Raw genomic sequence first — 22,860 nt, forward strand, 5'->3', positions numbered from 1 at the left:
GAGTGGAATGATATGTAGGAGAAACATTATTCCTAACTCTTCTTCAGCAAAACATATAGGTAGTTGGAGGGTATTTTAAAGAAGCAATTACAAGTAAAAGTACAAAGTGAAAATTAAGCTGAACTGGGAGGGAGAAGTGAAAAGGAATTTTATTTGCAAGCAAGATCTGACGATGAGAAAGGGTTTAAGCAGTTTCTACATACAAACGTTCCTGCATTTTACCCCAGCAAGTACAGATTAATGAACCGTGAACAGAGTGATGCCTGATTTGCTTTTCAGCAGCAGCTCTCCTTTTCTTTCTGCCTCCTCCATTATTAGACCGCTGAGGCAGTTAAAAAACATTTGTTATTTCTGGCATTCACCGCCTCTTTCCTTACAGTGCCATCTGCAACCATGACCAGGTTGATCCGTTCCCGGACCCAGTCATCTTCAAGTGTAGGTTCTGGAGAAAGCACTCAAGCACGGTTTCAAGCTAACAACCTAAGGGAGGCAAACATGGGAATACCTGAAACTACTCAAGTCCATGGCAATCCTCAGACTATGGAAGTATCCTGCTAAGCAAGCATGAGAATCCAGACCATTCCTTTTCTCTCTTCTGCACCCATCCAACAAATGGCATTAAAGGTTTTTTTCCTCTCATTATGCCTGCTAACTTTTCACCTGTCTCTTTGGTGTTATATCTAGTTATGTTTGTACAGAAAGTTTAGCTGCCTACGGCTGTACCGAACAATAGCTGCTGGAGGTACAGGAGTGATTTTTGAGCTCTGATACTTTTTTTTGCAGGCTCTAGATCAAAAGCTGGGTCTCTCCTTTTGCCTTTCTCCCCTCCCTCCAGGGAAACTGCACATTTTGTTTTAATTCCTTCCACCTCTCCATCACACCTTCATATTTATCTGCTTGAAATACTTGGTGCTCTTTAAAAGATGTTCCCTGGTGTGGTGGTGGTGGTGGTTTTGATCTCTTGAAAATGGCTGTTTGGTTCAGCCAGTTAATTCTATGTGCAGAGCTTTGCTCTGTAACATGCAAGGGAAAGAAATACTTTCATGGATGCTGCAAGGGCTTGCTAATTAATGCTGTATAAATCCAAATTTAGCTTGTTCTCAGTTGAATATGACGAAATAATGTGTGTGTCATAAATGTGGTAAATGCGCTTCCACAGTGGGCTTGCCACTGAAATTGTATACATCTGTATGCGTCCATTAACTACTAACTTCCATTGGTGCTAGGCAAGATGAAGATGTCTTCATTTCCCCTGGCCTCCTATGCTATCCGATCATTTGAAAACAGTGAGTCTCTCCTGTCTTCTTGAAATCCAGATGATCATTTTTGTGGTTTTTTTACTTAGAATTGCTTTCTAGTGTGCTTCTGCTAAAAGGCATTAAGGCTTTTGACTATGGTCCTAACAATATCTTTGGAGTTCTGATTGGAGAGGACATCTTTGATTCAGAACTCCAAGAGCGGATGTATTTCTGTTCTAACTCTTGAGATCATAACATAATGTATGAGTTGTACAACAGTTCTATATTTCATAACTGAGCAGGAAAAAGTAAGCTGTTTCCTGTTGGTTTATTCAGAAGCACCTCTCACTAGAACAATTAGGCTACAAGAAGAATGAGTTATTTAGCCCAGCTCAATTTCCAAGAAAGAGGGCATATTATTCAACTGTGTGTAAAGGATTTACATGCTATAAAATAGGCAAAGTTACATTATAGTAGATTTAGAAATAGAACCAGATGATATTTAGTATAATTCCCAACATCCTGTACAATGAGTTCCTGAAGCTGAAAACAAAACAAAAAAAATCCAAAGTTGAAAATAGATACTAAACCAAATATCTTAATTTTCACAAGTGATTAGTAACTTTGACAATAAATTATGCACCCTTAATTTCTAAAGGGAATTAAATGTATTAGTTCAGAGATATATTTATAATTATTGAAATAAGATAAATTGTATTAAATTGAACAACTTAATTCTAAATTCTGCTTTTGAATAGTTGAGTGAGTAAGAAGACAATGCTATTCATATTGACCCTAAAAATAAATCTCATTGAATTTAATGGGTTTCCTTCCTATCTAAGTGTATGTGGAGAGTGGACTAATCTTGAATGAATATATATAAAATGGAAATTATTCATTCTATATTTGAAAGACTAGTTCAACATTTATTATAATGCTAATTCTGTATCTGTGAAAGACCATTTGGTACTTTATGTAGATTTTCCCTCCACTATTTTCATTAAAACAAATATTTTACTATGGACTATTACTGAAAAAAAAATTCTCTTAACTTAGAAGGAAAATATGTAGACACACACAAACACGTACATAAATATAATTTATATTCTGATGGAAATAGATTAAAATGAATGATTAAGTGCACTAAGAATCAGGCAGTTGGGGAAATAACTTAAAACATCTGCTTCACTGGGATTTCAGAATATAATTCTAAACAGACTATAGAATTGAATTAACTCAGGATTTCTGAACCCATAGCTATTTTTGTAGCCTTTCTCTCAAGCAGATGCATTACTAAAAATACAAAAGGGAAATATCTAAACTGAAATATTTGTTCTTTTTGGGTTATATAAAACTATTATTTCATTTAAATACTAGTTAAAGGAATGTTTTGATGTAGTTTATATTGTAAAAGTGTGCTCTGCTTATGGCCTGTATATTATATATGTGTTTATGAAGGGTATCTGTGTGTGCATGGGTGCATGCACACACATTCATTCCATGCAATGCTGTTAAATTTAATTCTCTGCTCCTGGTAGATATCGAAAATTTTTACCATGAGAATTAGAAAGTTTCTAAATCATTATTTTCTTGAATTCAGAATAATTTTGTGTTTTCTGATTTTAGCTGGGAAAGAGAAAATCTAAATCATCTTTAGACAGTGATATTGCTGTTATTGGGAAGAGAAATGCAGCTGTATTTTTCATGAAACTATGGCAGAATATCTACTTTTTACTGTTGTGTATTGTTTATAAGGCCAAGATCTTCAGGAACTGTCAGATTCAATTCTGTTTCAGGTAGAGGAAGGGATTGAAAGATTTTGCCAGGGGAAAAATTGAAAGCAGTTAAATAAAGTATAATCAATTTTAATTGTTAAGGTGATTGTCTCTGTGTTTTTTGTTCCTTGCTTTTGGCTTGATATACAATCACTTGAATTGCAAAATGATCAAATTAGTTTCCCCAAGCTTAAAGATAGCACAAAAATTTAGAAGATTTCCTCCTTTTTCTGAAGACCCAATTGCCAATCAAATAGAAATGTTGGACAGGAAGCAAGGACAGAAAGCAAGATGGCTGCCTGGGAGCTTAGCTACCACAGTTCTTGTGAAAAAGAAGCCAAATAAAGAGAACAAAGTGTGGAAGTCAAATAAGCAATTTTTTAAAAAAATAAATAGACGTGATGAGAGGCAATAGTAAAGAAGGCAGCAAATGTGAAAACTGAGAGGACAGAGGCATTTATTTCCTCCCTTCAGAAAAACGTTTTTCTTCCCTCAGATGGAATACAAATTTAGAAGCTTAGAAGACTGAAGAAGGCCAGTCAAGAACAAACAGAAAATTAGAAATGCACATTTTTGTTTCATCCTAGGAAGTAAACCTTTTTTTAAATAAAAAACCCAAATTTAATAAAACCTTCAAGAGAAAAATATATATGCAATAACAGGATCTAAGAAATCAAAGACAGTCTTCTGGTATCTTTATTATGTGTGAATCAACTTCTAATTTTGTATTAATATCCAGCGTGCATAGATTTTCCCCATGCCTATTCTCACATAACATTTCATTGTGCCAGATCCAAATTAAAAGCCAAGATTGTTCCAAATGTGACTTGTGAGTTCTCCTTTGCATATACTCTAGATATGATTAATTATGCTGTCAGAAAGTTCCACTTCACCCTGGTGGAATTTTTGTTTAATGGCGGGTCTCTTTAAAGCTCTGGTGTTGGCACTCTGAGGCACTGTAACTGATTTTTCAGTTTTTCAGAGTACTTCATTTGGAATCCCATATGCTCTAAAAAGTGATTTGCAGCATGTGTGTTCAAAGAGTTTGGTTTGATATTTTGGTAAAAATTATGAAGCCATTTTTTGGGTAACAGCATTGCAGAGTAAATGACCTATCTGAAAATAATTAGGCAAGATATTCTTACTCTTACAAGCTTAACTGGCTTTAGATGTTAAAAACTGTACAAAATACAAGAAAACTGACCGAGCAAGAACACAAATATGTTAATATAACTGATCTCTGGCTCCACCTTTTTTTCCAACCATTGTTGCTCTGGTTTTATCAGAAGCTTGGTGATGTGGTTTGTGTTTGTGCACACAGAAATGTGCAGGGTTATAGTTCAGCTAGATACGATAATTTATGCTACTTTTAGCCTACTGGGACAGATAAGATTTCATAAGTGACCAGCAGGGACTAAATAATCCCAAAGTTTCCAGCGACATTTTAATATTAGTCTGCCAGTCAGAAGGTGGCATGATGGTGACATATTTAAACTTGACTAGGCTTCATTTGCAATGAGTTCAAGTCCACTTTAAGAATAAATTAAGCCTAAGATAAGCATGTATAGCCTTCAAGACAATTTCCATCTTCTCCTGTGTAAGAATATGTTATTCACTAATACGTACTAATCCACACTTTGGAATCTGAAGACACTTGAAATTATTGAGAGTAAACAGCCAAATGGTTGCCATGGTAGACAGGCTGCAGATCATCCCTTTACCACAGTTTTTACCCCTGTAAAACTGTTGTTATCCCTTCTACCTTTTATATTCTGAGGGGAAGATTTGCAAAACAATACCGACCAAGAAGTTTTTATAACTGGGTGGTTATGTCCTAACAGCTTTCTTAGAAATAAAGATTATTTTGGAGATATACTTTGCAATGCTCATTTTATCATTTGATTTCTTTAAAAAAAATAAAAACAGGACAAAGATGACTATAGTGTATAGTGCACATTCTACCCTTGTGCACTGTTTTGAGAGTGCTGAACACTATTATAGCAGTGTCTTTGGGATCTAATTTATCACACAGTGGTTTTCTGTGGAGAAAAATGAAACAGTCATCAACCACCTTTCCATTACGTCAAAGGAAGCTGAGCTGTTTGTGAGTTCTTAGAATTTAACACTTCTTAATAACATGCACTCAAACTATAAAAGTTATACCAATGTGCTGTGTATCATGCTTGGGCGCAATTGGCATTAAGAAGGATCAAGATAACATTGCTTCGATATTATTTGCACCTGTATACTGCATGAAAACAGTTGCCTGAAAGACTGCAGCAAAGGTCCAAACCAATAGAAAAATAGTTTGCAGGCAACTCATGACATTTGTATTTCAAGAAACTTCCACTAAAGAAAAGGGCTTTCTCTAGAGCACCCATATGAATAGTTCTCTAGTTAGAATTGGGTGTTGTCATCAGTTTCCGGAGCTCCTACATTGAAAGAAAAATTCCCTACATTGAAAGAAAAAAATCTGAAGACCTGGCTATTGTAGAATGAAAGTTGAGTACAAACCATTTTGAGTTAAACAAAAATATGAGATACTGTACTCTAGCTAGAATACTTTTAAAATGGGGGAAGTTAACAACTGCATGAACCATTGACTGGTATAATTATAGCTTATTATTGTGTAGCAAAATGTAAAATATGATTGCTAGGAATAGTGCAATGGAAGCCAGAGAGCTAGGATAAAGAAGAGCATGGAACTCCATATTTTTTTCGGGAAAGAGTTTAAGTTAAATTTAAGTTTATTGAATTTATATACCGCCCTTTTCCCGTAGGACTCAGGGTGGTTTACAAAGTATTTAAAAACATCAATACAATACAAGAGTTAAAAACAGTTAAAATAATTAAATTTGATCTCTGAGGGGGGAAAAAAAACACCTCTCAGCCTAGGCCGGAAAGCTCGAAGAGCCAGGTCTTCAGGTCCCGGCGGAATGACCGAAGGTCGGGGGCAGTCCTAAGCTCCACGGGCAGCTGGTTCCACAGGGCAGGCGCACCCACTAATAAGGCCCTCCCCCTGGGTGTTATCCGCCGGCAGTCTTTTACAGGTGGCACCCTGAGAAGGCCCTCCAAGTGGGAGAGCACAGGACGAAGGGAACTGGATGCCGGCAGCAGGTGTTCCCTCAAATATCCCGGACCCAAGCCATTTAGGGCTTTATAGGTCATCACCAGCACCTTGAATCTCACCCGGAGGGCAACTGGAAGCCAATGTAGCTCACGGAGTAGAGCCATTAACTTTTAACAAATTGCAATAGGAAAAGGTGCTTTTAGAACTTATTCATAGGATTATGCTAGTAGCAGATATATATATTTTTTTACTAACATGAACATTTCAGTATCCGTTATTAAGTTCATGCCTTCCAGATTACAGGGCAAGAGGCTTTTTAAAAAGGCACATTCTTAGAAAAAAAGGCTTTGAGATGGAAGCCATCTTAATTATGCTGCCCTCTTACCGGACAACTTTTTGATTACTGATGTAAGACAGATATTGTATTCCTGAGCAATATTCATCCATCCATGCTCTCTCTTCCCCTGCCTTCAGAGGTTGTTGCTTCTTGTTTGTGGTATGCTGTAATACTTTCAACACTAATAAAACATCCACCTTAGAAGAAACTAGCAGTTGATTAATTGTAACAACATTTGGTTTCTTTTGTATTTTCCTAACAGTCTTCAAGGACAATAATGTGATTTTTTTATGTTTCTTTTCTGCCTTTTGTTGATAGGTCCCTCTGAGTGGTATACTAGAAGATTTCTGTTAGCAACAAATTGTGATGGGAAGCTTGCCCAGTAAGAGGAAACAGATTGCTAACCAGACAAGCCCACAGCTGAACACATGGCACAGCCAGAGCTATAGCGTAAACCTGTCAGGTAGAGGTTATGCTGTGCTACCATCAGCCTGAGTCTTAAAACAACAACACACACATACTGTACATACAGATTTTGTGTCTATGCCAGACTAAATTCATAGTCTCCCAATTTCTAATCTAGTGATTTAAGCACCACACCAAAGTGGCTCTCTACACCAGCAAAAGAGGGATTTAATCATTTATCTCCTTAGTATATGCTTTGCTATATTGATTTTGGGGGATAGAAAAAGAAAACAATTCCAAGCAGAAAAATAGGGGGAAACATAGGCTTCTGGACATCTCATTTTTGTATGCAATGATTTATTTTCATACATAATAAAACAAGTAATGTGATTTATTACCCGAAAGGTTACAGTCACATGATATATATACATATGAAGTATAGTTTGTGAAATTTATGTTGTGTACTGTGATCTGGTTCTGTGTGCCAGTGGAAATGGAAGTCTTTAGCACTTACATGCTAGTTATCTAGCAGCTTTTATTAATTTTGGTTGAGAGATTCTAAATCTTTGATTGAACATGAAGCTTATTAACAACACAGGAGCTATAATATTTAGTCTGCCCCACAATATAGCAATGAGGAACAATGTGAGACAGACAGTTCCACTGCCAGATGGATTTTCAGTTGGCCAGTTTGGAGTCCTTGATGGGTCTATATCCACATGGAAGTTAACTCAGGGTTCTATCTTGACCCTAGGATTCTTCAACATCTTTATAAATGAGGAAATAGAAGGGATGCTGTTAAATTTGCAGATGACACAAAACGGAGGGGGGGAGGGTTTGCTAACAATCCAGAAAACAAGCTCAAGATTCAAATGGAAATGCAACAAAATGTTGTTCAATAGTGAGAAATGGAAGATTGTGCACTTAGCTAGGAAAAACTAGATACACATTTACGGCAGATGATACCAGCCTTAGAAGTAGTAACTGTGAGAAGAATCTGGTAGATCACAGATTAAACATGAACCACTAAAAGAGACTGCAGGTTTCTGTTTCATCACAGAGGTATAGTGTCAAGTTCACAGAAAGTAATAGTACTGATCTATGCTGTACTGGTCAGACTAGAATATTGTGTGCATTTCTAGTTGCCACAATACTGTATAAAAAGGATGCTAAGGAACTAGAAATAGCTCAGAGAAAAGGAACAACAATGATGGTAAAGGGTTTGAAAATTAAAACCTACAAACAGCAGTTAAAGGAATTTGGTAATATTAAAGGTATTATTAGCCTAAAAAAGAGAAGGCTAAGGGGAGATATGACAGCTGACTTCCAATATATGAAGGAATATCTTAGGGTAGAGGCTATAGATTTCTTTTTCATAGCACCCAAAGATAAAAGGAGAACCAATGGGGGGGGGGTATCTTAACACTAAGAAATAACAGATTTGTAATAAGGAAGTACAGTATTTGCTGATTGTGAGAGCTATTGAGCAGCAGAAAAGCCTACCTTCTGAACTTGTGGATGCTCCATCACTGGAAAATTTAAATAATTTTTTTTTGGCAACCCTTTGTCTAGGATAGTATGAAGATCCTGCATTGGGCAAAGATTGGACTAGATTCTACAAAGATCAATTGGTTCTCTTTTCTTTTTTTAACTTTCCTTGGAATAAGGAATATTGCAAGGGTGAAAATAATCCTGTTCCTAATACCCAGTAAATAATGACCTGAGATCAAGAGATGATGTTTTGATAGCTTCCCCTGAATTTGTGAGGGTTGAATAAGAATGAGAATTGAATAAAAGATCTTGGTGCACTTTCAGTTTACAGAAAGTTCACATCTCTAGAATTCCATCAACCCCTCCTGAACTGGGAAATGTGTGAGTAAGGTAGATTAGAATTCTTCTTAGTTCATTGCTCTTTCTTTACTACCTTACATTTAATCTTCCCCTCATTTTTAATTTATTGACTGATCTATAACAGTTTCTATTTAATCTTTGTACTTACAAGAGACTCAGTTTGGTTTAGTAGAAAAAAAATCCTGAACTAGGTCTCATGTAGAGAAGCCAGCTGGGTGACTATGGGTCATTTTCTGTGACTCTAGATTGGACAATCGGAAAACATCCTGGAAGAATGTAGTTACACTAGCTATGAAAAATGCATGGATCTGTCCATATAGTTACCAGAAGACTGACTTGAAGAACCATAATCATAAAATTTTAAAATAATGTTTTATTCAGTAGCATTGGTAGTGACCTTTTAAAAAAAGAGCCAGTTTTAGTATCATTCTTAGAGAATTAAATAATAAAATAAGTAACAAAAATAATTACTGTATTTATAAGCTATTAGGATGAGTATTCATCATCAGTTGTGGTAAAATAGATGCAAAAAACAGGTGATTAGTTTTAAAATGCTTTAACAAGTAAGCAGCTGAAACTGAAAGGTTGAAGTAGACAAGGTGAAGTGCCCTACTAGCAAGGGAATTCCACTGGTGGTGCCTGAGAATAGAGAGTACTGTCTGGCATTCTCAGTTGAGTGCTTCAGCCTGGGGGGAGGACAGTAAGGGAAAAATCTTTCTTAGTATGAGTATATTTGTATAAAAAAGGTGGCCGTATAGAATCCTGGATTTGAATTATGTAGTGCTATGATGAAATGTTTTGTCTTGACCACAAATGAATAGGAAACAATTTGTTGTTGTAATATATTGTTGGGAACTAGCTTCTGTCAACACATCATTCACATTTCTACATTCTCATCTAGAGGAAGCTGTGAGATAATCTTCAAATGAAACATACAGTATGTAAAGCACTTTGCAAGAATACTTCAAATATTGAGAGGTTAAAATCACACATTAACCTAGTCAGTGTTTATTTTTTCTTTTAATTTGCAATTGCCAATTCACCCATAGTTGTTGCAGTCAGTGATTTTCCTTCTAAAGACACAGAGTCAGTACTAAGGATGGGGGAACAGCTGAGTTTGGTATCTGAATGAGTATTAACAGACAAGATAATGGACAAAACACATGAGGTATTTGCATCAAGCAGTGCAGTAAACATTATGGTAGTCATCAAGAGGGATATGTCCTGGAGAGGTTAGGGAGATTCCCATTGCAGGATAATTCCATATCTTCAAAACATCCATGGTGAGGCCTTATTTTGTTTTTCATATCTACTTTGTATTAGCTGTCCAAATTAGTTTTTTAGTTGCCAATTTTCCATTTTTCTTCACATTTTACAGTATTGTATTTATGTTTAAAGTTATTGATATTTAAAATTAAAAATGGCACAGTACAAGATAAAAACACTCCAACCTCAACTTTTTGTTTGTACACATTAATGTATAACTAGCCACTTCTATAGTGACAAATCTATCTAATCGACAAAACCAAAGTCAAAGTTTCATTTTGTTTCATTATTTGAGATGTCCTCTGAGCAGTTAGAAGGGCTAATTCAGCCTTTCTCAACCTGATGTTCTTCATTTGCATTAATATAATTCCCAAAATTCCAGTTGCCCATGTGGCTGGTCAGTCTGGGGACTGTAGACCCAACACATCAAGATTTAATTAACTCTTCATCCTTCATGCTTAAAGTCTGGATACTTTGGGTGTTAGTGTAGTCCCAAGAATGGGATAATTGCAGAGCATTTTTCTGATGACAAAGCCTGCTCCTTGACTAGAATTTTAGAAAAAAAAGGAATTTCTTCAAGAAGTACAGCAGAATTTTACCTGAGGTCATGGCTTTAAGTTAAATTTCTTCTCCTACAGAGAGGGTCCATGGTGTCAAGTCAAGTCAGTAGCAACTGGCCAAGAATGCTGTGTACCTAACAGCATAGTTAAAATTTCACACAGGTAAGCATTGTGGTTTTTCCCTATCGGAAGTAACATCACAGAACATTGGGGGTGGGGAGTTTCTCTGTATTCAAAGAGATCCTCAGTCCTATAAGGAAAGTAGTTTCCCCCTTAACTTTCACACAATCTTTTTCATAGACAACTGAGCTCTGCAGTGTTCTTGTCTTCAGGTGGCTCTAAGATGGCTTTGATCGAGCCAAAGCTGAGGAGTTGTTACTGCTGCCTGCAAACCAGGAAGGTTCTTTCATCAAAAGAAAGAGACAAGCGAAGAAAGGTATGGATTCTACATAATATTCAAAGGAATCTCCCAGTTCTGTAAGTGTGAGGAAATATAAGGTACACCAAGTGATAACATATAATTAAGCTTTGAAATTAATAAAGTTTTCTTCCTCAACTAAGACACAATGCAAGTTTTAAAGATACTAGCACAACTCTAAACATCAGAGAAAAGATCTCATTGCTTTCAAGAGAATGTAATGAAACATATACTTTCATTAATCTCTCTGAGCAGTAGGATTGAGTGGACTTGTTTCCTTTCTAAATATGTTACAGATTGTTTTATTCTGATAAACAGGTTGCTACTCTTTATCAATCAGATGCAGAAATCATGAATCCTGGAATTGTGTAAAACTCTACCGCATTAACTGTTTGGAGAACAGCTGAATTTATATCTTCCCCAGCCTTACCTTCCCAAGCTTGCACAAACTGGTAGATTATTATTCTGGCAATTATTTTTTGAAATTAATTAAAGGAAATTATACATTCTTTTCAGTTTCTGGTTGTGTCAATCTTTCTCTCTGTATAAGTGTGTGTTAGAAAAAAAGAGACAGGATTGCTTTACAGCATGTTGGCCACTAGGCAAAAACCCCTTTGGAAATGGCCAAAGATCTGTATTACAAAGATCACACGTTCCTGTTGGTGACCAACATTTGGGAAAATCTGTGTTATGTCCTGTTATAATACCAACTTTTCAGAAACCTACTGTCAGAGGGAATTTTGAAGTTCATGGAGGAGGAAGGTTGTTTTTCAGCTCTTCCCATGTGATCTCTTATTAATTTGACCTTTGCTTGTCAATAGGTTATTCAATTCTACCATTTGTCGTCTGTTATGTGTGCCCAGCCTGAGCCTCAGAATGTGTTAAGGGCCGTTTCTTGGCTATATTGTTAATTGGTTAACTCACTTGGCTGCGGTATTTTTTAGATGTTTTTAAGTGTTTTTATGGTTTTAGAATTTTAAGCCACCCAGAGTCACTTGGCTGAGATAGTTATAGAAACTTAATAAATAAATAACATTTGTAAGAATGTGGTGAAAAGTCTTGGTCTGGATTCTGTTCTGTGATCATGCTGTAAGAATTTTTTTTAAAGTTGGGTATTTTCATCAAGAAAATAAAAGTGCATTTTTACCCAAAAGCTGGAGAAACAACAGTGACTTATGAACTTGGATTTTTTTCAAAATAATAATAATATTATTATCCTCCATGAACTTCAAAATTCCCTGACAGTAGGTTTCTGAAAAGTTGGTATTATAACAACACAGATTTTCCCAAATGTTGGATTTTTTTTATAATAATAATATAATAATAATAATAATAATAATAATAATAATAATAATAATAATAATAATAATAATAATAAAAACATTGAAGGAAAATGTGACAACAACTTGACATGGGCATGGCTTAAGATGGGAACCATCAAGAAAGAAACAGAACTACAAGAATAAGAACTAATGCCATGAAAGCGAAGATACAAAAATCTACTGACAATCTAAATTGCTGACTTTGCAACGACAAAGTTAAAACTGTCTCACATTTAATATGTGAGTGCAGCAAAATCGCGCAAACTGTTTACAAAGCTAGACATGACCGAGTTGCTAAACTAATCCACTGGGCATTGTGTAAAAAAATACGACTTGCCTGTGTCTGAAAAGTCGTGGGAACATAGTGTGGAACAAGTTGTCGAGAATAAGAGGGTGAAGATCTTGTGGGACTTCCGAATACAGACAGATCGCCATTTGGAACACAACACGCCAGATATCACAGTCATAGAGAACCGAAGTTGATTGATATCGCTGTACCAGGAGATGCCAGAGTCGAAGAAAAAGAACTGGGGAAAATTACGAAATACTGCGACCTGGCCATCAAAACTGCGCGATTATAGATGAAACATGTAATAGTGACACCCATTGTGATTGGGGCACTGGGAACTATGTCCAAAAACTTTGCAAAATACATCAAGAAATTGCAGCTTCCTGCAATAACTCCAGCAAAGGTACAAAAAACTGTGCTACTTGGAACATCTTACATTTTAAGGAGATACCTGGTTGATTCCTAGGATGCTGGCAGCAACCCGTGTCAACCATTAGTGCCAGTCAATTTGAGTGTTCAGTTGACTGAGTTTCATGTTTTATGAATAAAAGTTTTATATAATGATGATGATGATGTCTGGATAGTGGACGTGGCATTGCCTGGAGACAGCAGAATAGACGAGAAAGAACTGGAGAAGATAACAAAATACAAAGACCTACAAATACAAACAGAAAGACTGTGGCAAAGGCAAGCAAGGGTAGTACCAATAGTAATAGGCGCCTTGGGTGCAATCCCAAAACAACTGGAGCACCACTTGACCACCATTGGCATTGACAAATTCGCCATTAAAGGTAAAGGTTCCCCCGCACATGCATGCTAGTCGTTTCCGACTCTAGGGGCCGGTGCTCATCTCCGTTTCAAAGCCGAAGAGCCAGCGCTTGTCCGAGGACGTCTCCGTGGTCATGTGGCCGGCATGACTAGACGCCAAAGGCGCACGGAGCGCTGTTACCTTCCCACCGGAGTGGTCCCTATTTTTCTACTTGCATTTTTACGTGCTTTCGAACTGCTAGGTTGGCAGAAGCTGGGACGAGTAACAGGCACTCACTCTGCTACGCGGCACTCGGGATTCGACCCGCCAAACTGCCGACCTTCTGATCGACAAGCTCAGCGTCCTAACCCACTGAGCCACCGCGTCCCTCAATTCGCCATTAGTCAATTGCAAAAGGCGGCCTTACTAGGAACTGCTTCCATCATGTGACGATATCTGTAATACCATCAAACATCCACATTTGCCTATCCCAGGTCCTTGGTAAGGACTCGATAGACAAAAATGCCAAATCCAGTCAGAACATCTGGCTGACTGTGCGATGATCAATAATAATACCTAGGATGCTGGCAGCAACCCGTGTCAACCATTAGTGCCAGTCAATTTGAGTGTTCAGTTGACTGAGGTTCATGTTACAAAAATAAATAAATAAATAAAAATAATAATAATAATAGTAATAATAGTAATAGTAATAATAATAATAATAATAATAATAATAATAATAATAAATAATAATAATAATAATAGAGTTGGAAGGGACCTTGGAGATCTTCTAGTCCAATCCCCTGCTCAGTCAGGAAACCCTATACCATTTTAGACAAATGGTTGTCCAGTCTCTTCTTAAAAACTTCCAGTGCTGGAGCACTCACAGCTTCTGGAGGCAGGCTGTCCTGTCCCACTGATTAATTGTTCTAAATATCAGAAAATTTCTTAGTTCTAGGTTGCTTCTCTTTGGTTAGTTTCCATCCGTTGCTTCTTGTCTTGCCTTCGGGTGCTTTGGAGAATAGCTTGACTCCCTCTTCTTTGTGGCAACCCTTGAGATATTGGAACACTGCTATCATGTCACCCCTCACCCTTCTCTTCATTATAGACATACCCAATTCCAGTAACCGTTCTTTATATTTAGCCTCCAGTCCCCTAATCATCTTTGTTGCTCTTCTCTGTATTCTGAGTCTCAACATCTTTTTTACAACATGGTGACCCAAACTGGATGCAGTATTCCAAGTGTGGCCTTACCAAGGCATTGTAAAGTGGTATTAACATTTCACGTGATCATGATTCTATCCGTTAATGCAGCTTAGGCTTTGACAGCTGCAGCACTCTGCTGGCTCATATTTAAGTGATTGTCCACTAAGACTCAAGAGATCCCTCTCACAGTTACTACTATTGAGCAAGGTACCACTTATACTATACCATTGAGCAAGGTACCATCTATGCCATACCTGTGTATTTGGTTTTTCTTGCCTAAATGTAGAAACTTTTCACCATTGAATTTCATTTTGTTAATAGTGAATGAATGAACCTTTATTGTCAAAGTACAACCATGTATACGAGATTGGCTGAGCCTCCCTTCATGCCCCCACCAACTTACAGTGACACAAACCCTCCATCTTATTACACCATGTGAGCTAATTGCACAACGCACCAGCCTTGCAAGTCAATTATACATAGTTTATAAAATTATTTCCCATTCAAAAGCCTAACAGCCCATGGATAAAAGCTGTTCTTCAGCCTGTTGGTACGGCTGGCTATACTTCTATATCTCCTACCCAATGGTAGGAGAGCAAAGAGATACCGTGCTCAATATTCAAGTCTGTCAAGATCCCCCTGTATCTTAAACCTATCTTCTGGTGTGTTGGGTATTCCTGCCAGCTTGGTGTCTGCAAATTTGATGAGTTCCCCATCTATCCCCTAATCCAAATCATTGATGAAGATGTTGAAGAGCACTGGGCCCAGAACAGAGCCCTGGGGCACCCCACTACACACTTCCCTCCATGTAGATGCAGTTCCATTGAGGACTATATGCTGAGTACGGCCGGTCAGTCAGCTACAAATCCATCTGGTGATGATGCTGTCTAATCCACATTTTTCTATCTTATCAAGTAGTAGGTTGTGGTCTTCATTATCAAATGCCTTACTGAAGTCCAAGTAAATTATATCCACAACATTCCTGTGGTCCACTAATTTTGTCACCTGGTTAAAGAATGCAATAAGATTTGTATGGCACGATCTGTTTTTGACAAACCCATGTTGGCTTTTGGTTATGACTTTTCCTCTAGGTGTTCGCTGATTCGTTGCTTATCTTTTCCAGAATCTTCCCTGGCATTGATAGGTCTGTAGTTTCCTGGATCCATTTTTTCCCTTTTTTGAAGATACAATACAGTAAGCTGTCAGAAAACCTTATATATGAAAACCTGTCATGTTTATTTTCTTTAATAGAAAGTAGTGATGGCTTATGTTGCTGTTTGAAGAAACCATGCTTCATCCAAGGAACTAATTCCAGCTTGTTTCATCATCTTTCCAAACCTGTGGCAGTAAAAAAAATCTGTTCTCAACTGGCAACAGATCAAGAGGTTATTTTATTTTTTATATTCAACTTATACTCAACCTTTATCAACAACTCAAATAATATGGCTGGGTGGGTTGTTCAAATTATGCTAACAAACAATGTTTTGTAAAACCATGTTTGCACAATTTAGGGATATTTATTTTATTAGGTTAATATGTTGTTGGGAAACAATAGGCTATTTAGGAAAGTGACACCAAACCCCAAGTTACATACGCCCGGTTCATTTATGACAGCTGCAGTGCCATTAAAGTCATTCACCCTTATGACAAACCATGGGAATGCTATAGTGCCCCCCCTCTCTTGCCCCACATCCCGCCCCAGCAGAACCCGGACTGCTTTCCATGTAGCCTGGAAGCAGTAGCCATTTTCAAGTCTCTTGCTGAAATGATGGCTGCTTTCAGAGCTTTCTGCTCCAATCAGCTATCTGCTGATTAGATAGCCATCAAGAGGCTGCAAAGCTCTTCTATCTCTCTAGGTTTTGGAAAGACAATTCTTGCATAAAAGGCAGATTCAGGACAAGCTTTTCAAGTTTTCTTTTGCTTAACCCCTCCCTCTCTTGCCCCTCCCCAAAAAAGCCACATTGCTTCAATAAAAAAAACCTGAGAGGGACAGATTTGTTGATAAACCCCTCATGCCCATTAAGTTTATAGAAATGTTGATAGGGATCAGACAAATTGTGGAATTTGGATTCACACTGGAACTTCCCTTCCCAAGATGACCAGCACAGAGTTAAAGAGGTGCTTTCAAAAAGAGAAATGTTTTTCCCTCTATAGTGAGCTGGAGCTGTAGTTTGATGGTCCTGCAGCAGTAAATATACGGAACACAACTGGCCTAAGTACTATATACTATTCTGAAGAAATTGTATTCAGCAGGATGTGAGATTTTTAAAGATGGGATCAAGTTACTTCACCATGGCTGGATTCTCATCACTTTCTTAGATGAAAAATTTGTATCTCAAGCAAGAGATTTTTTTTAAAAAAAATGTATGCCTTGTCAGTTTTAACATTTCACATTGCCAACAAAAGCAAATAAGGACAGAATATCCCCAACAATCTCCAAACTATTTCAAACGCCTTGATTCTGGAAAGACAATGTGATAATTTTATGATACCAAATCATTGTTATTGATAAAATATATAAATATATAAAGCTAACTTTTTAGCTTTTAAGAGCTGTGGTGGCACAGTGGTTAGAATGCAGTACTGCAGGCTAAACTCACTGCTAACTCTAGGAGTTCGTTTCTCACTGGCTCAACATTGACTCAGCCATCTTTCCGAGGACTAAATGAGGACTCAGATTGTTGGGGACCACATGCTGACTCTAAACCACTTAGAGAGGGCTGTAAAGCACTATGAAGCGGTATATAAATTTAAGTGCTATTGCTATCTTGCTTTCTAATTTACTGAATCTTTCATTTAGACCTTAACTCAGCAGATGCAAGGGCATTATTTTATGTTTTAGCACTTCTTCAATTATTGCCCTGGCACTGGCAAATTGAGAGATTACGACTGACTCAATCTTTCAAGGAGCTTTTGCAGATGAAGGTGGCTTGAAGTCAAGTCTCCTGGGTTCTAATTCAACAATTTAACCGGTACTCCACACTGGTTCTATATTGTTTTAAAAATAATCCATGAGACAAGTTGCTTCTTTGCAACTCCAGAATCCTCAGCTGTAACAAGCATAAATCACTGTAGCAAGGAATATTGCATCTGTTGCTACAAGGGAAGAATCCATGCCATTAGCAAAATCCAGTACATTAGCCATGTAGTGAAGCAGAATATGCTAATAGTTGTTTGCTTGTTCTTGTGACAAGCATCATATTTGAAATAAAATAAAAACAAAGCCATTATTATTTTAACAATGTTGTTCAGAAATGTTTTCTTTCATCTAGCTCAGACTTCTTGTCAGAAGAATCACTAACAGAAGACTCACCCATCAGTCTTGGCTCGTGAGCAGTTACTACTTACTTGTTTATGACTGATGACGTGTCATTACAGGGCTCACTAGACAGAAAAGGAAGGCAAACCAAAGATGTATAAAGCTAATATTGGAAGTATTTCTGTAATATTAAACTTGAACACAAGTTCTGTATTTTTATCAGGTTGATTCAAGGTGGTTATCCTTAAATCAGTGTTATTAGTTAACTTTTCATCTTTTTCAAGAAGCTTGGCTCTTTCAAATATTTTGTGTGTGTGTGTGTGTGTGTGTGTGTGTGTATAGTATATGTATTTTCCTTACAGGTTTTGCAGTTGGCAATTCATAATTGATTAGTAATGCAAAAGCTGAATAAACCAAATAATTGTTTCACCAGGCTGCAATGGATATTAATGTCAGTAGTTCAAGAAACAAAGGAAAGCAAGGAAAAATCCTTTCTCTGATCTGAGAGAAATAGTAGGAATGGAGCTACCAAAAGTAGAATGAAAATGCAAGTGTTCTATATACAGTATCCACAAATGGCATATAAACCTATGGCAGTTTCTGGCCGCATGCATAAGCTGCATGGTTTTGCTTAATGAAGCCACACTACATTGGTTTTATGTTAAAACTAAACAAGCCAAACATGTTCATCACCTTGACTTATTTCTAAAAATAATAAAGCAGGAATACAAGTAAAATTTTAAAAATAAATTATAATAGAATCACTGATGATGTCTGTTTGCTTGCAAATGTTTCATTAACTGATTAGCACTGACCTTAAATGGGTAATGAAATCTCTACAAGCAAACAACAAAGTTCAGAGAGCACCAAGAAATATATGAGTTACATATATTCTTTTATATTGTAAGTCATTATAGCCTAAACAATCAGGAAATCAGTCCAAAGCCCACAAGAGTACAGTAGTTATTCTTAGTATTAAGAATAAGAGCCTTGGTGGAGCAGTGGGCTAATGCCTCCTTAAGTAACCCCAGCTGCCTGCAATTAGTGCAGGTTCGAGTCCCACCAGGCTCAAGGTTGACTCAGCCTTCCATCCTTCCGAGGTAGGTAAAATGAGGACCCAGATTGTTGGGGGCAATAAGCTGACTTTGTAAAAATGCCGCTGGGGGGAGTGAAAGCCCTAATAAGCAGGCATATACATAGAATGAAGGCTACTGCTAAGCTTGTAAGCCGCCCTGAGTCTTCGGAGAAGGGCGGGATATAAATTGAATTAAAATAAATAAAAATAAATAAACTTGTCTAGCTCCTAGTTTCTTACACAGATTTCAGGAATATGCAACTTCTGATCTTCCAGATGTTAAATGATAAACTTTTCAGTATCCCGAAGCACTGGCCATGCTAATTAGAATTTTTATCAGTTACAATTTGTAACACTTTGAAAGTTACATATGTCTAACCCCTGCCCTATAGTTTTAGGATTATCTTCCACATTAAAGGGATATAGCTAGAAATATAAGTTATTCAAGTCTTAACAAAATGCACTTACTTGTTTACAGCTAAAAGATAGAGAAATAATTTTTCCAGGGTTACCTTGTTATTTAGAAAACTCCCCATAATGTTGTTATGAGACAACTGGATGTCATTTAACAATCACAAACTTTATTCCAATGTATTACAGCAAAATAATTTTTATCTGCTGTACATTTGCTATGCTTATTACCTATAAGAGCTAAATAATTGGAGACAAATTATTCCCTGAAATTAGTCTTGGCATAAAGTCTCTGTCAGAATGCAAAATAGTGGACTGTTTTTAAATGAGATAAGCTGGTCAGAAAACTGTTACTTCTATGACAAACACTAGATAACTGAAATCTACATAATTCTGCAGCATATAAACATTATGGATTTTATTCATAATTACCAATTTGTACACTAAACAGGTCTTCAACTCACAAATGTGCTTTAATTTAAACTTTGGTGGTGTCAAAAACAACTCCAAATATCAAGGTAGGAAAAGTCCAACATTCAGAACACCCAATGCAAAAATACCCTATTCTGTCCACCTCAAAGTAATTTCTTGTCCCGGATGTTATCTAACAAAAAGTAGTGATGGAAATATGATCTCCAGGCAAATGATATTCTTAAACATATAAAATAGTTACAATACACCAATGTTCAAAAAGCTACTATATAACGTAGCTTCAATGTAAGCAGCATTTCTTCACTTTGATCTCACAAATAATGCTAGTAAGGAAACTAAAAATAAAAGTACAAAAAGGGGTTTCAAAAACATTGTTTAACATAATGTCCCATTGCCTTTGGGAACAGTACCTCATGCATAGACCTTGACTCTTTGTTATACACAAATATAAAATTAACTGATTCCCAAAACCACACTTTACAAGTATCTACAATGAAACATTTATAATATTGAAAAAGATTATGTTTCAAACTATAACCGGAATGGCAATTATTAACAGTAGGGAAGGAAACAATACCATGACCATCATTGGGTATGGCTAGATCTCAATCTACAGTATGCCCTTCCTTGTGTAGACACTTTTATACCCTGCATTCAGGATATGTCATCAGTACTAGGTCATGGGAGGCACAGCATGGCCAGATTTAGAAATTCAAGAATGCACAGAAGCTCAACATAAATGGGTGTCCCAGTACCATGAGAATCATGCTACAATGACATGATAAATATGGAAAATGATAATTTACTAGGAAAAGAAGTGCAACCAAATTGGGACCTTCTACTACATCTATTTTAAATAGTAGATTAGTTTCAGGTCATATATGCAAACCTCTTGTAACAGTTTACTATAAAAGTAGACATTCATACTTGCTAGGCTTGAAAATAATATTATCTATTGATTAAATACTGTAGTTATGCATAAACTATTAGGATAAAGTATGAGTTTCTGACACATTAAGTCACTTAAATAAACTAGATAGAATGTTAACTACAGCCTTGGATTGCTAATTATTTTTGGCTCTTAAAACTTTGTTCTCCAGTGGCACAATTTTGTCAGTGTATATATGCAAAGAACATTAATGATTATTTCAACTTGATACAAGGAATGAAAAAAAAATCCTTTGCCAACCTGCTCCTACCTTTTGAAGACAAGAATAAATCCCTTTCCATAATGTTAAAAAACGCCTAGCAAAGACCAACTGAACAAAAGATAAGGGCAATCTCTTTACTTTTATGAAGAGTAACCCTTGCCCCTAAATAATTCCCTGAAGTCAGTTCTGTGTCCCATGCAACAAGCATGCTATTCCATTAAAATAGAGCATGCTCATCATACGACAGGCTCCAGCCATCCAGCAGAAATTTCATATCATGTTGAACAGCAAAGTGCTATTTGTTGTACTTTGCCCAAGTCTGTGAGAAGTTGTTTTATACAATGTTTCAGTTGAGGAAGTCTTGCTAATGGTTCTGGTGGCTCCAGCTCTCCAGTATAATCCAACCAACTCTCTAAAACTGTAAGAGAAGAGACGATACGTAACAATCACAAAGGTGTAAGGTACTAACGGCTAAATTTAAGTAGATTTGTATTAGCTATAAAGAATTTCAGTGGGACAGTGTAATCTTTTCTTTAAAGGAATCAATTTTTCAGGTGTTTTTTTTAATAAAATATATGAACTATCAAGCAATTCAAAATAGCAAGAAGTTCCTCCCTTAAAGCTTTGCTTCCTGATTTTCTTGCTATAACTAGGTAAACGAAGGTGTATAGTTGAAAGAATACAGATGTGGTTTAACTGTTATTATTGATTTTGTTGTTTTTCATTTCAAGTATTTAGCGGCATATAGTTCTCAAGCTATACTTGGAACTACATCAATTTACTGCAACTATTTTCAGATAGATCAAGCCTCTCTTTAGTACAGGCATGTCAAACTCGTAATGTCGCATGACGTATCGTGACTTTTTCTTCATTGCTGGCAATGGGGTGATGCATCTGGCCTACGGGCCGGCAGTTTGACATGCCTGGTTTAGTAGAAGTACCATAATCAATCAGTCTATCAATCAATCAATCAATCAATCAATCAATCAATCAATCAGAGAAACCAACTGAAAAATCACAAGAAAAGTACTGCCAGTAAAAGATACGATATCAAAGATATCCCACATTGATAATAATAATAATAATAATAATAATAATAATAATAATAATAATAATAATAATAGCAATAGCTGGGAGGGACCTTGGAGGTCATCTAGTCCAACCCCCTGCTCAGGCAGGAAACCCTATACTATTTCAGACAAATGGCTGTCCAGTCTCTTCTTAAAAACTTCCAATGTTGGAGCATTCACCGCTTCTGGAGGAAAGTTGTTCCACTGATTAATTGTTCCAACTATCAGAAAATTTCTCCTTAGCTCTAGGTTGCTTCTCTCTTTGGTTAGTTTCCATCTGTTGCTTCTTGTCCACCCTTCAGGTGCTTTGGAGAATAGCTTGACTCCCGCTTCTTTTTGGCAACCCCTGAGATATTGGAACACTGCTATCATGTCCCCCACTCGTCCTTCTCTTCATTAAACTAGACATACCCAATTCCAGCAACTGTTCCTTATATGTTTTACCCTCTAGTCCCCTAATCATCTTTGTTGCTCTTCTCTGTACTTTTTCTAGAGTCTCAACATCTTTTGTATATCGCGGTGACCAAAACTGGATGCATATTCCAAGTGTGACCTTACCAAGGCATTGTAAAGTGGTATTAGTACTTCACGTGATCTTGACTGTATCCCTCTATTAATGCAGCCTAGCACTATGTTGGCTTTTTTGGCAGCTGCAGCACACTACTGGCTCATATTTAAGTGATTGTCTACTAGGACTCCGAGATCCCTTTCACAGTTACTACTACTGAGCAAGGTACCACCTATACTATATCTGTGCATTTGGTTTTTCTTGCCTAAATGTAGAACCTTACTTTTTTCACCATTGTTGCTTTATTCCATGTAATTTTCAAGGCATACTATACTAGAATGGCTGGAGAACATACACATATATAAACATCAATCAAAAACTACTATAAAATCCAAGTTATGTTACTGCCACATATCTTTGGGATGCATGTGAGACACTGTAGTGCTTTAAGATAGCAATCTTGAAATCA

At 36.8% G+C, this 22,860-nt stretch overlaps 3 protein-coding genes across 12 annotated transcripts in view; 2 read left to right on the forward strand and 1 right to left on the reverse strand.

The window, feature by feature from the left end:
• NDRG3 (NDRG family member 3) overlaps positions 1 to 3,828 on the forward strand; it is a 41,764-nt gene extending 37,936 nt beyond the window's left edge. For 3 of the 5 annotated variants that reach the window (XM_083358993.1, XM_083358992.1, XM_083358994.1), the window contains one exon: positions 380 to 3,114. In XM_083358993.1, the coding sequence (XP_083215119.1) occupies positions 380 to 558 (179 nt within the window). In that variant the 3' untranslated portion in view covers positions 559 to 3,114. Of the gene's footprint in view, positions 1 to 379; positions 3,115 to 3,509 lie in introns of those variants that run through there. The other 2 variants (XM_083358996.1, XM_083358995.1) reach the window with 2 other exon arrangements.
• Positions 3,829 to 5,688: 1,860 nt separating this feature from the next.
• Positions 5,689 to 18,167, forward strand: SLA2 (Src like adaptor 2). Its single transcript, XM_083358070.1, is given in 11 exon segments — positions 5,689 to 6,883; positions 9,708 to 9,804; positions 10,581 to 10,664; positions 10,835 to 10,841; positions 10,845 to 10,938; positions 11,239 to 11,324; positions 11,328 to 11,388; positions 15,737 to 15,834; positions 15,836 to 15,870; positions 17,758 to 17,815; positions 17,819 to 18,167. Coding segments are annotated over 11 exon segments (804 nt in total). The 5' UTR covers positions 5,689 to 6,786; the 3' UTR covers positions 17,906 to 18,167.
• A 1,213-nt stretch (positions 18,168 to 19,380) lies between these two features.
• Positions 19,381 to 22,860, reverse strand: part of PHF20 (PHD finger protein 20) — a 46,123-nt gene continuing 42,643 nt past the window's right edge. For all 6 annotated transcript variants that reach the window (XR_014491946.1, XM_083358043.1, XM_083358044.1 and 3 more), the window contains one exon: positions 19,381 to 21,231. Coding sequence is in view for 5 of the 6 variants with exons in the window: in XM_083358043.1 (XP_083214169.1) it covers positions 21,089 to 21,231 (143 nt within the window). In the remaining variant the exon portion in view is untranslated. The remainder of the gene's footprint in view (positions 21,232 to 22,860) is intronic.

This window comes from Vipera ursinii (genome assembly GCF_947247035.1).
Source record: "Vipera ursinii genome assembly, chromosome: 3".
Classification (NCBI taxonomy): Eukaryota; Metazoa; Chordata; class Lepidosauria; order Squamata; family Viperidae; genus Vipera; species Vipera ursinii.